Source organism: Diadema antillarum, unplaced genomic scaffold (genome assembly GCF_040938485.1).
Source record: "Diadema antillarum isolate AM-2024a unplaced genomic scaffold, OU_Dant_1.0 scf00000013, whole genome shotgun sequence".
Lineage (NCBI taxonomy): Eukaryota > Metazoa > Echinodermata > Echinoidea > Diadematoida > Diadematidae > Diadema > Diadema antillarum.
Window position 1 is genome coordinate 1526807 of NW_027270902.1, and position 16551 is coordinate 1543357.

General features: G+C 38.4%; 1 protein-coding gene across 1 annotated transcript; it reads left to right on the forward strand.

The window, feature by feature from the left end:
- The first annotated feature begins 423 nt into the window (after positions 1-423).
- On the forward strand, positions 424-8799 carry LOC139721426 (uncharacterized). The gene is made up of 4 exons (XM_071632744.1): positions 424-484; positions 2631-2886; positions 4227-4878; positions 6235-8799. Exons 2-4 carry the CDS (start codon positions 2654-2656, stop codon positions 8797-8799), a joined length of 3450 nt encoding a protein of 1149 aa, XP_071488845.1. The 5' UTR covers positions 424-484; positions 2631-2653.
- Positions 8800-16551: the final 7752 nt, after the last annotated feature.

The following is a 16551-nucleotide window of genomic DNA, read 5'->3' on the forward strand; positions in this document are numbered from 1 at the left end:
TGACATACTAGTAAGCAGTAGGCTGTTTTAATTTTCTTTTGATCTTGAAGTGACCTGGTATTAGGTGCCTAAATATTGATTGGACACAGTATGAAATTATCAGATTAATAAAGTCTAATGTCTAATTATAGTACTTCTATCGTCAACTAGCTTTCAATTGGCACTGTTTGATGTACAGTGTGAAAATCAAGCACCTTTATTTCTTTATGGAAGAAAGCTGGGGCCTGTTTCACTGACATAATATTGTTTTTGCCTTCGCATTAATCGAGTTGATGAATGGGGAAAAAAACAACAACAACTATCAACGAGGACAGTTACAAGTTTGCATTTAGCGCCCTCTATCTGCCAATTTGCGTTAACGTAGTGTCTCTCATGCATGCATAGTAGACACTCTGATGAGAAAATGGCAGGATGAACATTGGGAGAAGACGTATGACGTTCCAAGCATGATAGAGAACGCAGCTGAATTCTGTTGACCGTGAAGGTAATTCTACTTCAAAATAATATCAGTGTACATTTTGACACTCGTGTGTATGATATGGAGGTGAGAGAGTTGTAACCTAAGTCGTGGATCTTCAGAATTATTATGATTATACGGGAAATCCTTCTGCTGCTTTCAGCAGTCACGAAACATGTTCGCGTCGAGACACCGCCCCGAGTTCTGGCTGGTGCGAACTGTTGACAACACCGTCGGTGATATTCGTCTATGTATTGATGACTGCATGTTTTCTCCTGTGTAGATGTAGGCTGTATAGCCTACCTGCTGAGCTGGGCCCTAAAGTGCATGATTACCGAAGTCCTTGTCTTGGTTGAGCTGTTTGTTAGCGTTTTAGTACCCATCTACAAGATCAAGAAGTATGTATATGATCACACAGGCACAGCTGTAACGTTAGTATTAAAAGCTGTGGTGCCTCAGAAATTTCAGCCTCATGACGAGTGGCTCAGGAACATTTGTAGATTGACCATTTAATGTACTTGTAGCGTTTCTCCCTAGTTGAGGTGGCGAGGGTGTTAGGGAACAAACGCTATCAGAATAATTACTATTATGCCCTAATCAATGCTACAATATAAGACACAAATGGCAAATATGCTCAGCGTCTATAACTTACCGTTTCTGAGCAGCTGCTCCAATTGCCAAGTGCAGGTACAAGGTAGTGAATACTTGCAGTAATGTCAGTGGACGGGGACGAGGGACAGTCGAGGTCAAGGGAGGTCCTGAGCCGTTCTCTGTCCTGTCCTTGGTCCGTCTGTCTGTTGGTCTCTTTTTGCCCTCCAGGTGAACTTTCCGTGCGTGCGGCTGGTGCGTGCGTGCACGTTTGTTGGGGGTTGTGCTGTCCGCAAAGCCGATCCGTCAGCCTGTGTTGGCACATACGCCGATTACCGGAGTACGCGGCAGTATGGCCATGCATTACTACAGTGTATGCGCGGCGACGGACGGGGCTACGCACCAGTAAACATTATGTACCGCGGCACCGGTATTGGCTTGTATATTCCCAGTGGCAGATATATTGGTTATCGCCGACCGTATATAACATATATTCCTGGTGGCAGATATATTATCGCCAACGTACCTTATATATTATATACTTCCGGTGGCAGATATAATCGCCATCCATACAACCAAACCGAGCGCTGAGCACGGAGTTCAACTTGTCTTACTACATACTCATTAGAATCTCTATACTACTAGTACATTACTAGGTAGGATACCACCCTATAACCGGTACCTATAACCGTTTGATTCACAACAAGATGGTAATGGTCTCCCCCAGCCTTTATTTTTTCCCCCCTCTCTCCCCCCTCATTCTGTCCCTGTCTCGACCTCACACTACATGTAGCATTCTCTATCTCTCAACATTCATCATTCCACGCCTCCTCTCTTCTTCTATACCCTCTTAATTACTGTTAGCTGAAAGGGTTGTGATATGTATGTCAATAATAGAGGATATAACGTACTGTACCGTACATAGGTATTTTTAACCGGGTTTGATTTTTTTTTTTTTTTCACTCAGCTCTGCCTTTGTTGTAATATGATTCATATTATGTATGTATTGTCAAGTACTATTGTAATGATGATTTTGTTGTTGTTGTTGTAATGATTGTATTTTGTTTGTGTTTTGTTGTCTCACTGTATTGTTATCCCTGAAAATCAGATGCAATTCAGCCATTTGGCTGCAAAGTTTGATCAATAAACCATTCATTCATTCATTCATTCATTCATTCATTCAAACCATTCATTCATTCATTCATTGAAACCATTCATTCATTCATTCATTCATGGTAAAGTTGGAAGAACAACAATACGACAGTGTTATGTCAGAACTCTGTTTTATCAAAAGATAAAATCGATTTTAGATTTCCTTACGACACAGGCTGCCATAGACTTACAGTTGAAATCAACTTTATAATCAATTCTAACTCTTCATAAAACAAGGCCCAGGTATCTTAGAATGTGTTTAATATCTTATGTAAAGGCGTAATACATTTTATGTCTAGATGATGTGAGACAAATGCTGACAGTGATATGCAACCGTGATGATTACAGTCAATCAAAATGATATTGTTTTGCAGAGCCTTGTGGTAATTTTGTTGAAAGCTTAATTCAATTAACTCTATTTTTGTATTTTTAGTGAAAGGTGCGGTTGAGAACAAGATGCGAAAGTTACGAAGGAAACCACCACAGATAGCTGCTGTGAGCCCTGGGCCAAAGCCCTCGGTGTCATTAGTTAGTAACACACCTAACCTCAAGCCTGAGAGACGGAGGGAATGCCTTACGCTCAGTAAGAAGGACTCGCCACGATGGCTGGTAATCAGGGACAAGGCTGGCTGCAAAACAAACATGGAGCTGCTCCGCTGGCTACTGACTCTGGCTGAAAAGCAGCTTGGGTGAGCAAAGCCCATAAAGTCTCAAACTCCTTTGCATCAAATGCCTTTTACATAGGGTCCCTTTATGATGCATCAGAATTGGATACTCCATCTATAACTACAGAACTTCCATACAGTCAAAAGTCAAAGATCAGAATGATAATGATTAGTCAGTATGTAAATTTTAGTGAATAGTTTGAGAGATCATTATACATTAATGACTGCAAGCTCTAAACTGTGAGTATCAAAAACAGAAAGTGTACTGGTCAAAAAAAAAAATTGTAGTAATTTGTTTTTTTTTAATCCAATGTGTTTAAATTTGCAATTTTCATTATGAAGTTTTCATTGATGACAATGCATGATGCACAGCCAATGATTTTTTTAGAGCACTTTGTAGCAACAATGATGTGCACTGTTCATTGCAGAACCTGTAGTCACCCATGGAACTGATGGAAGACAGGATTATACTGCAAGAGTTTAGAAATGCCTTGTCTGCTGTAGTCTTTGGTAAACTACTATGAAAAGCCTGAAATTATAAGTTTACTGTGTATTTGTTTTTGTATTTGGCAACAATGTAAACTCTTGTAGGACTGACCTAAATTTTAAAGTTAGTAAAATCAGTCTGCTATGTTTCAATATTTTGGAAGTGATACTTGAATGAAGGAGAAGGAAAATGCAGGCGACTCCTCGGGACTGGCATTTTTCTTTTGTTATACCAATATTTCATTATAACATGGCTCGACACTAACCTTTTTGTTTGGTGGCCCGATGGGGCCACCAAAATCCTAAATTTCAAATTTTTGGTGGCCCGAGAGAAAAATTTGGTGTCCCCCCCCCCAAAAAAAAAACAATTAAAAACATTAAAAGTCCTTTTTTTATGAGTCAAATATTTAAGTTTATGATAGTAAGAATTAGAAGTTGGACATACAGCTGTATCTACTCATAAATAAACTTCAACAAACTTGCAACACTCACTCTCAGGCACTCATTCAGTCCTTTTCATCCATCCTTTAAACAAATTTAACTGCTAATTTCCGGCGCAAAAGTTACGAATTTATTGACATACTTTTCAAAAAATTTTGGTGGCCCGAGGCGGGCCACCAAATTTACCCTTTTTTGAAATTTGGTGGCCCGACTTTCATTTTTGGTGGCCCCGGGCCACCGGGCCACCGTTAGTGTCGAGCCCTGATTATAACATATTGATGATAATTTTGGGACCTGAATTTTTACTTCATTATAGTGAGAATTTCATTATAACTGTTATAATGAAATAATGGGAATAAACTGTACTTGCCTTTAGCCTCGACCACAGAGAGATTATGATATCAAGTTTTTGTGATTGTCTAATTCTTCCCAAACAGGATCACAGCAAGATGTGCCCTACAGTTACCAGAGAAGGGAAAGAAATCTGAGAGAGACAAATGTCTGCCTGGCCCTGAAACTGAGAAAGAAGAAGTTGAATTAGAGGAAAAGAAGAATGTGAGGACTGAAAATAATGAAGACATGAAGAAGAATGATGTCAAAAGTGAGCAAACTGTGTTGCCTCCCTCAAGCAAATTGCCTCATACTACAAAGAATACCATCAAGAGAAGATCATCTCCACGAACAAAGAGTCCAAAGCTTACAGTGCTAAATAAGAAGCGCAGCACATTGCGATCATCTGTTGTTCGTAAAAAAGGAGACAGTAAAAACTCATCCACAAATGTTCCTTGTAAAGATGATGAAAATTCTCTGCATGTAGCAAATACAGATTTAGACTGTGGTATTAATGATGCTGTTGATGGCAAAACAAAGCAAGTCAGTAAGAAACAAGTGATACCAAGAAGCAATGTGAAGACAAAGTCAGGATCAGGAAATCATGAAAAGAAGACTTTGTTAACCAGGAAGGAGGTGAACCTGAGATGTTCTGTACGATTGCTGACAAAGAAAGTTAAAAAGCCAGAAGAATCAAGGAGGCAGCGATATGCCAGGAGAGGACGTGTGCTTGTTGCTCCTCAGGAGGAGCCTACTAAGGTAGGTTCAACTCAATTCTTTTTACTATGAATTTGTTTGTTTGTTTGTGTTATTTTGTCTGAACATATCAAATTACATATTTCTTCTTCGACAGCATTCTGATTTCATCTATGTCTTTGTCATGAAATGCCTGTACTGAATTATAAAGATATTCAAAAGACTTGGAAAAAACAGCACCAAAGGCATCATTGCTTAGAAATACACAGAGTTTCATAAATGGTTTTAATCTTGCAAAAGTATACTTACATACATGTACCTACATATAATTACAATGTATTTTTGTTCATTTATTTTGTGATGGCAAGCCCATAAAACTTTTTTAGATATAAATCCTGTCTGATGTTGCAACATTGTCATATCAAAGGCAGGATTTTCTGTCATCCTCGACACGCTGCATTTTATGTCCTTTACTAATTCGTATCAACTGGAGATTTAATTAAAAGATGTCTCAGTACGTCATTATCTACAGAATTTCAGCTCAGGGCTGCTGAGAGGCTGATGTACAGTATATGTACGTGTAGATATGGATACTGTACACTCGTAAATATTTGGATGCAGTACAGTGCACTCGAGTTATGATTAACATGGTTATAATGAATTCTCATTGCAACAAAGTAAAAATTCAGGTCCCAAATTATCATCTATATACACTTGTACATGTATCTTTGTATACTTTACTTTTAAGTTATAATGAAATCTCGATATAATCAAAAGAAAACTGCAGGTCCCAAGAACTTCATTATAAAGGGAGTGCTGTCGTGAAAGTCTGGTCCTCAGATGCCTTTTATTGTCATGATTATTTGCTGTTTCTTTTTGTTGCAAATCAGATACTGTAAAACACGATATATTTGCAGAATGAAATTTTCGCAAATTGCCACTGGCATTCAATGCATATATAGTGTAGGTAAGAACTTTCGTGTGCATTTCAATTTCGTGAATCTTGGCTCTCGCAAAATTCGCGAAATTAAAATACACACGAACATTCCTCGTTTTACAGTATGTGGGCATTTGCTAAGAGCAGCAATTATGCCTTGAGCTTGATGATATTTTCTGTACCAGCTGGTGAAAATTTGAAGATGTGTGTACTGACACCGAGAGAATTTGCATTGCTGTACTTCATATTTGTTTTATGCCGTCATGTAGTAGTGGCGTACAGTGTAATTAAAATGCTTCATAGTTTGTGTACTTAATTATTGATCATTCTGTAGTAACTTGCCCCATGTTGTGCTTGACTTATTGCTTCTCACAAAAATATGTAGTACAAACTGGAAGACAGGATTTATTCATTCTAAAGCAGTCTCAGACCCTAGACCCTTCCTTCATGATAATTTGTCATGTCCCTTGCTTTTTTTACAGAAGAATAACCGCAGACTGAGAGCTCGGGACCCATGTGATGAAAAGCTACAGCAGGAGTCTTCAAACAATGCAAGAAAAGAGTCTTCAGCAAGTTTCCAATGTTCAAAGTGCCCTAAAACCTACACAAGGGAATCTTCAGTAAAGAGGCATGAGAAAACTCACAGGAGAGACAGCTTTGTGTGTCAGGACTGTGGAAAGTCATGTAAGTCAAGTTCACATCTCTGGGCTCACAAACAGCGCACTCATATCCGAAAGTTCAAGTGTGCACACTGTCATCGTAAATTTGGCCTTGCCGATCAGCTGGCCAAACATGAAAGGACACATACAGGGGAAAAACCTTTTGCTTGCCAGAAGTGCGACAAGTCTTTTGCATCCAGTCAGATGCTCAATGACCACAAAGAATGCCACAGTGAAGGTCGTCCTTATCTCTGCCACGAGTGTGGAGTCTCATTCAAGCGACGTGATGCAATGTTGCACCATGTTAGAAGAAACCACAAACCTCGAAAATCTTTTGACTGCAATTTGTGTGAGAAGAGTTTCAAAAATAAGAATTCGCTAACCAACCATCTGGAATTTCACCAAAATGTAACAGAGGGGAAAAAGCCTTACAAATGTGACATATGTGGCAATGTTTACACCACTCCCAAAACTCTTCAGGGCCATTTGAACAGGCACATGCGGACAGAGACATTCCAGTGCAAAGTGTGCCAGAAGGTCTTCCGCTGCAGGCACCATCTGATCAGACATGAGCTGGTCCACAGAAAAACCAAACCTTTCACCTGCCCTGAATGTAATCGCGGTTTCACTCAGCACTCAAACATGATGGTCCACCGGCGCATGCATACTGGTGAGAAGCCATACCAGTGTGACGTTTGTGGTGAAAAATTCAGGCAGAATGTCAGTTTGAAGACACACAAGCACAAGGCGCATGACATCAACATGTGGAAAGACAACCCACCACCTCCTAATGTTGGACGCCCTGTTGGCACGGGCACAGGAGCAAAAACAAAGAAGGAACACAAGTCTGATAAGAAGAATGCTGATTCAGAGAAGCCTGTCTTTTTAGAAACAAGTGAGATATGTGGTACACATCAGGTGCAACAGGATGAAAGCCACCAGACAGCACAACTACATATGACTCAATCTCCACCAGATCAGCCTATGCCACTACAGCAGGTTGCAACTCAACAACCACTAGAAAAAGCTGTGAAATCATCTTCTCAGCGTCACCCTCAAGTTGGGAGTGACAAGCAGCAACAGAAGAAGTACTTACCATCACAGTCACAGCAACCACAACCACAGCTTCCCTTACAACAGCAACTTGTCACACCACCACAAAATCTTCAAGAATCTCTTCAACAGCAACAACAACCTGAATTGCAATACCACAACCAGGTTGAAGATGAGCCTTCCAATCAAGTTCAGGAGCATCAATCAGAACAACAAAAGCAGCATCACAATGAACAATCTCACCAGGAACAGGAGCAAGGTTGTCAGAAACAGCATTACCAGGAGCAACATGATCAAGAACAACCCCAGTCACAGCAAGGTCAGGCACGACATCATGAAGAGCAACATCTTCAGGGCCAATATCAACAGGAGCATCCTCACCGGGAACCTCATAATGAGGACCAGCGGCATCAGAGGCAATATGACCAGGGGCAACATCATCAAGACCAACCTCCTCTGTATCAGCAGAAAAATGGAGTTCAACAGGTTGACCCCTTGGGCAAGTCAGAAGAACACATCACAACTTCCAACTTTAACTCACATTACAGAATGACATCCAAGCTATCCACTACTTGGTCTGTGCCGTTATCTTCTGCCTCATCTCATCCCAGCCCTATTATCCCACCTGTGGCAAGCAACAATCTTACAAATCTTACTCAGTATTTGCCTTCACCATCTCCTCACCACCATCCTGACAACTCAATGCCACTCCGACAATCCCAGTTTTCTAGCAATACACATCAGCATCTGCAAGCTTTGCTGGAGTACAATCCACCTGTCACAAATACTGCCCCTATCTTACACCCTTCCCCATCTATGCCTCACTCATCACTCCTAAACTCCTCTCTTTCACAGACCTCTCATGTTCACCCACACTCCGCCCCAAAGACACACCTCCAAGGATTGCACCGCTTCCCCAAACCACCCTTTGTAAACTTTCACCCCCATCCCCACCAAACTCTCCTCTCTCCCCAACCCTCACCAAATTCTTTTAACCTCTGTCATACACCAGACTTAACCCCACCTACCGATGGCACCATATCATGCCCCTCTCCCAGTCCCCTGACTCCTCTCCTTAGCTCCCCCCTCACAGCACCTCCTTCCCAAGACCACCCAAACTCTCATTCGAGTCTACCCAGCAGACCTTGGAGTATGTCCCAGCATGAATCCAGCAACCAGCAAGCTGCCATGGCTCTTGCCAGCATGCACTACCCCCCACAGATGGGGGCCCAAAGTCAGCCTAGATTGCCCTACATGGGGTATGTCAACCCATCCATGCAGTTCTCCTTGCCTACTCACCCAGGCTCATCCGGTGAGCAGAGATGGAACAACTGATACATTTTGCCAAACAGTCACTGAAAGAAACTGTCTTTGTCTTCACTGCCAATATCACTCAACTGTCATATCTCACCTGTTTATTTGTGATCATATCTGAGAGATCAAAATGATTTGTGAGTAAAGAACAGTGTCATTTCAAGGGATTGAGAGCTGTCTCCTTTACAAACATAAAGATGCAATGATTCATGATTACTCTAAGAAGAGAAGAAAAGTGAAGGGGGTGATACAGACTGTATGTCATGTTGTAGGCAATAAATGCCATGTCACATTATTCATGTAAAGTGATAATCTTTATCAACATGATGCAGAAAACTAGTTTATCATTCCACAAAAGTAAATATAATGCTTTAAGTTAATTTGCAGACTCATACTTCCCATTTACAAAGGAAGAATTTGTTGATTTAAATTTATTAATCTGCCCAAGTATCAGAAATTGTTTAGTATGCATGCATGAAATAATCTCTTCTTACCTGTGCACACATGTATGTAAATCAGGCTCGAGTGTGTTTGGATATATACATGAGAGCAAAGCAGTCGTTATGAGGAGGCAAGTGGAGGTAAGCAATAGTGGAATCATAAAGCAGCCACCTTGCCATGAATCTTACAGTCTGGATGGGTACGAGAGGTTGCCAATACATCGGTGCAAGCAGCGACAGACATTTGTACATAGCAACAATTGTTGGTAATACAGGTGTTGGCCCAATCTGTGACCAATAGACCCAAGTTATCTTGCCTTAGATTTCAACTGTTTGTACGATGACTGTCTTGCTACACTGATGCAATTATTTGTAACCAGTGTTGCCACCTGTGACAACTCATGTCAACTTTTACAACCTGTTTTTGCCACAAGCAATGTCTGATAGTTTACATGTTGCATAAGTATGTACTTGAAACACAACTTGGATGGAAATTCCCCACCAAGCAACACTCCCTACCCTTGCCAAGTATGACAAAGTCTTAGGGACAACTCTTATTCTACCACCCTTTGTCATCATGTCAAATTAATGGGTGTGAACCGACATACAATGCCATCACAACAGTTGTTTTCACTTCATGACGATATGTATTTTCTTTTGGAGAGTGTGTCAAGGAAGATACATCAAATTTGCAGGACTATAACATGGCCGCCGGCGGAACTGGGGGGGGGGGGGCACTTTTTGTGCCCTATACAAAGGAATACATAAGGTGTCATCACTTTGGACCCCCCCCCCCCTTTTATCTGAAGTGTGAGTGTGGTAAGGTTATGTTTTGAAGACCCTTTTTTTTTTTTTTTTTGCTTGTCAGCTGAAGAAACCCAGAAGTGGAAGTGGAGAGATGAGCTGAGGACTGTTTTTTGTTGTTTTTTTTTTGCTTGTTACCTCATGAAACCCAGAAGTGGGCCCCCCACTTTTGACAACGCTCCGCTGGCCCTGTATAAAAGCCATGGCCTGTTACATAAAACTGTGGCACTTTCACAATTGATGGTAACTTTGCAATCAGTGGTAACTATCAGTGATTTCTTGGCTTTGATTGGCTGTGGAGTAGTGTTACTATGGTAGTCACCATTGATTGCAGAGTTAACAATAATTGTAAGTACGGTGTAAAGTTACCATAACTTAATGCAGCAGGGTGCAGAGCTGCCACAAATGTCAATTTTATTTTCATAGTTTTTAAGTGATTTCATATACTGTAAAAGTGGATATTTTCGCGTGACTAATTTTTCGCGCTTGGCCGGGTCGGAAGAGTTTCGCGTGTTCTTAATTCCGCGGAATCAAGACATCACGCACAGGCACATATGGCAAGCAAAAATATTCGCGTGCTTTTATTTTCGCGCTAGTTTCTGGTTGCGCGAAATGCGCGAAAATTTGAACACCGCGAAAATTTTTCACTTTTACAGTAGTGTAATTATGACAGAATATGACATAATTGACAGTCTCAAGAAGAAGAAAACCTCTTCAAGTGAGGACATGAGCTATACATTGAGGAAAGGGTGTTAAGAAAACATGTCTGTATTGTAGCATCCTCCAAGCAGTCAGTTTTGAACATACCTTGGTAGCTTCATTTTAGAGCCTCAAGGATGTGAACAGTGTGCAGAGTCTTTTAACTCCTGCCTTCTTTTTACCCATCTAAAGAATCATTTTCTTAGTTAATTCATAGCGAAATACAAGCAGTAAGCAATTTCCATCATGATACAATTTCTTATGAAGCAAGCTTGAAGGATATTCATTGATTACTCCTAGAAATAATGTCATGTGCATATCTACTAGGAAGAGAGGAACTCAAGGAAATGATATGTGTGCACCTATGGAAAATTGTGATATCAAATTGATTGAATTCACAATTATAGGACATTTAATACTTAGATGATGACTTTAACATTGAAAGTACTTTCATGTAGCTTGACTTGAGTTATATTTAAATCTCAGCGTTCTATCAGTATTCGTGTGCTTAATCAATGCTTGCAACTTTTAAAGTAATTTATGCTCTTTGCGTTTATAATGGCAACAGAAGGTAGTAATTATTATTAGTACCACAGTACTATTGATGTAGCCATGAGGCATTGTGAAAAAAAAAAGTCCATATGTATACTTGGAGATAAACAAAAAGCACTCGTGAATGTCACTGTTTTTATGTCTTCTTTACTTCTGTGCAATATCATATCTTTTTGATACTAGAACTTGTGCACCTGTTTCTTACCAAAGTTTATTTTTATGAACATACTACTAGCGACCTACAGCTATAATGTATTATGTATGTATAGCTGATGGTTTTCTAGGAGAGATAGATAACTATAAAATATGTAGTGACTGCTATGGAAAAAGATTAAAATTCTTTAAACACAAAACATATATACAGAAAAGAAAAATGATACTATGTTATTCTGAAAATGTTTGAGTAGTTTTTGAAGCACACCTAGCTGTCTTCGACACTTGAATGTACATGTATGCAATAAGAATTTTATAATTGTGTATCTTTTTGTTCATACAATGTAGCAGTAAATCATGTTACTGTATGATTTCTGTTTCTCAAAAATTCTAATTTGTTTTCTTTCATTGTGCTAGCTGTATTAGCTTTGCCAGTAGTAGTTTATGTTGAGTGATTTAGGTGCTATGGTCTTGAATATGTATTCTTCTTTACGCAAAGACAGCATGTATTGTGCATATTTTGTGATAGGCCAAAAGGAGGGCACGTGGGGCAAACTAGCCAACTGTTGGAATTTAACTATGTAGTGTTAAGGTTGTATCTTAATTTGCTAATAACTTCCTTAACTGTATACTGAGGTTTATGTGCGTATATGCTTTGAAAAGTGTGCTGGCTGTGTAAATCTTTCTTTTCTTCCAGTGTGAAACCATCATGAAAGTATCCAAACTGAGAAAACTGATTTCTGAGAAATGGAAGTGGGCAATACTCATTTGAAACCAGATGTGACATCACTCAGTACAGAACAATTTATTCTCTTTTCCACAGTCTGAGCAATTGCTAAATGTCATGTAATGTTCTTTGTAAAATTATGTTGCCATCAAAACTGTATGTAGTGTCAAGCAATCTAATTAATCAAGTTTTACCAGCAAATGTTTCTGTTGGTGTTCATGTCTCACATATACCTGTCAGGATACTTTCTATTAGCCAAAAATGAATGTTTTCATTTCTCCACGGAACAGTGTATGTTTCAGTTCAAATTTCTTGACTTTAAGTTTCTTCCGTGTATCCAAGTACCAGGATTTGTAGATCTGAACAATCATTTGATACAGTCACTTGCTTTAGTTATTTCATCCTTGATATTGTCATTTGAGGTACATTCTTTGTGTGGCTTAGTTTATTTGCAAACTGTCATAGTGGTCTAAAATAGAAGTAGGTTTGCTGTAATATCCAGGACAGTCAACTCATCATGTCACGTCATCACATCAATTTCTACATGTGAGGAAGCACATTTTCCTCTCTTAATGTCCAATTAAAAGATGAGATATGAAGAGTTAACCCGTTCCATTAATACTGAATTCTGAAATGCCCGTAGACTTAACACACAGGCCACCACTATATCAATTTTTATCAACATTAGATATTTGAATTTGGAGCTGCTGAAAAGCAAAGAAAATCATCAAAATGTATGTGATAATTTTAAATATACTGTATCTTCAAAAATATTTGTTTTGGAACAAGTGTGTTATCATCAAAAAGATTCAATTCTTCTCTATATGATATGATGATGACTTTACTTTTAAAAATATGTCAAAATGACATTTATTTGTTTTTGCATTCAAACTCTTCATATAGGCCTTCACTTGATGATATCGAACAAAAGAATGGTAGTCCCATTTCTCTCTAACAATGACATAAAAAAGTTAATCTTAATGTTAATCAGTGTTCCGTTTTCAATTTCGTCAAAAATTGTGGGCTACTAAAAATTCACTGTAATGTCTCGTTGATGACCATAATTTGCTGTTATATGTTCAAATACAGATAAGAAAGCATGTGACTGGTATGGCATCAAAGTGGTTCAAGCCAAGCCCTATGAATCACATGTTTTGGTTTGCCCACTGATACAGTGGACTCCCATTATAAAAGAAGTCCATGGGACCGGCAGTTTTCTTTTGTTATATCGAAATTTCATAAAAACCAAACAAATGAACAATATTAAAAAAAAGGCATAGAGTGGATAATGTTGTGGCCCGAATTTTTACTTTGTTGTAACCAGAATTTTGTTATAACCATGTTCGTTATAGCGGGAGTGCACTGTAATACACATAGCAGGTACAAATAAACAACTGAGCTGTAGTGCTCCAAGAGTTATTGTATGTGAAGAGGTTTTACAGAGTTGATGTGTCGGGGTCACAAATCTTCAAAGAACAGTTTTTGTCAAATGTCATATTAATCAATTGGGATTATATTGGTTGAGCTGAGAATTCAGCTTTTAACTTCTTGCAAGATACCTGGAAACCACTTTATAGAATGTTAAAAAGCATACAATCCAAGAGGAATTCAAATTATATTTGATGAATATTGGTTTTGAAATGGCTGAGATTTCACCAAAAAAAAAAAAAAAACACACAAAACACAAAGTATAACAAAGCGATTATAATGAAAGATGGGTCCCACCTTTTATTAGGATGACTTTGTTTGGGACGTCTCGGCCACTTTAAAACCAAATTTCATCAGATAAACTTTGAATTCGTCTTAGAATTACTTATGCTGGTTTGTCATTATCCAAAAAAATCATCATCACAAAATGTTGGAAATCTCAAACTTCATCTCAACCGAAATTGTACCATCCCTTTAATGTCATAGAATTTTAAATAAACTCTTCTCAAAAATGCAATAAGAGTTTTTACATCTTCATTGCATGATGTGGCTTATCTGGTCATGTCTGTTCTCACTGACCATGAGTGTTGTATACTGTGACTGTGTAACTAAACTAGAGATTGATTTGTGTCACTTTGCTTGCACTGACCCAGCTGTTGTATCAAACCATGTTTTCTTTCCTTTTTTTCCTCCAACTTCTTGGATCACTCTTTTATAGTACATGTAGAAGTGACAACTAATATTAATCCTGTGCAGCATTGAATATGGTGACATTTATGATGTCGTATTGAAAAGTTTACTTTACGCTGGTTGAAGTTATATTCTTGCCCCAGTACATTGAACTACAGTCAAACCTGTCTTAGTGGTCACCCGTCTATAGTGGCCACCTGTCTGTAGCAGCCACCTGCTTATAGCGACCACTGAAAAATCCCCCGCACGAAGTTGCTGTATTATAGACCCTTTATAGAGCTGTCACCTGCCTAACATGGCCAGGGACCACTCATTTTGTATCCCATGGTGAATATCTAACAGTGTGTAGCATTTAGCTGAACTGTTAAACTGGTGCCCTCATTAGTAATCCTGGAGACTAGCTGTATCATAAAGATGTTTGCAAATTGCTATACATGTATTTGCAGTTACTATGGCAATGACAAATGCTCTCAGCTGATTGGATGTTTGCTTACTGCTTCCATGGTAACTGTAGATATTGTAACATGACAAGATTGCAAACCTTATTGATATCATCAATCCTCTGATCCTGTAACAGTAACTTTGCTTGTGTAATGCTTCTTTAGTTTGGGTTGCAATGCTGTAACCTTTGACCTTTTCTCATCGTCATCATGACTCTGCAAAAGTGATGATGTAGCTGAGCTGTAGAGGGCGTAGTTGAGTCTTAATGTCAGCAAAGCACCTTCAGATTCTATATTTGGCCTTGTCACAGTCACATGATTGAAAATGCTGTTTCAAGGAAACATCTTGATTCTGTGTGTGTTGACTTTCAAACTGTTGTGGATAGATTTTTTTTTTAATTCTGTACAGTGTAGTGGTCAGATTTACTCAGATTTATGCTGACCTGTTTCTTTGGTTATAACACTGTCTTTAGAAGTAAGTGCCCATCGTAAGTACAATATTTAAATGCATCATGAAAATTGTACTATCGTCAAATGGTTTGAGGGGAAAATGAATGATAATCATATGCATGTATTTATTATGTAGAAATCAAGAAGATGTTTAATAACATGTCACAACTGATTGTAGTCAATTTCAGTAAAAATCTGTTGAGTTGACAATGTGGTGTTATACCAATCACAACTCGTATTATGATATATCTGTACCAGAAGGAAGTACATTGTACATGTAGTATTCGGTGAAATCATGTCTGTCAATCTTGCAATGCATATTTTAGTGTTATTATGAACACGTATAGCTCATATGGCTTTGCAAGTCATTTAATAAACATATCACTATCATGGATTACAATGTTTGTCTTTACATGTACCAATTTGATACTGTAAATTAGAAACATTTTGTGAAGTGATCTAACCAGAGTTATACCAAGAACTTAACTTTCCTGAGTTATTAAATGCCAGGTTTGAGTTCACATTGTAATCAGAATCATATACATTGTTTATAGGGTGAACAAAAAAAACCAACAAATTTCCATCTGAAGCCTATTACACTGTAATTTTTTTGAAGCTCACCACAAAAAGTGAGAAAAAAAAATCAGACAATGATACATGAATCTATCTGTACACTTAACTCTCAAATTTATTCACAAATGGAATGTCTGTCAATTTCCATTTTCCAAAATATTCTTTTCAAATAATGATACATCGTGTAATGACATAGTTGTATTCCTGTACATCACACTCACAAAATATGTACACCCTGACTTTGATTTGCCTTTGCAAATCAGCTGTAAAATGTAAAGCAAATGAAAATAAACAAACTTTCAAAGTTGTTTGAAAGCTCCAGCACTACACACAGCAAATATACACTGTAATTGTAAATCATTACATGTATATCATAGATGCAATAAATCTTGATACATTTAATGAAATCTAACATGTCCATGCATGATCATGACAAGAATCTGCAATACACGTACATGCATGATTAGAGCGGTTGAAAATTCAGACATTTGTTGAACTAAAGAAAAAAAAGGGTAATCCAACTCTCATGAAAGAGACATTCTGCACACTATACAATGTATATGTAGGTACATGTACAATACATGTATTTTGGACCTTGCATATAAACCAACCCACTGCAGTCAAACACCCAGCTATATCATGGCTCCATAAATGTCACAGTAACTCACAAAATAAGCTCGGCATTAAAGGGGAAATCTAGTCCAAATATAAGTTAGTCTGATAAAGAGTAAAATATTACGAGTTCAACGGTAAAATTTTGATTGAAATCGGATGAAAAATAAGGAAGTTATGACATTCTGAAGTTTTGCTGATTTTT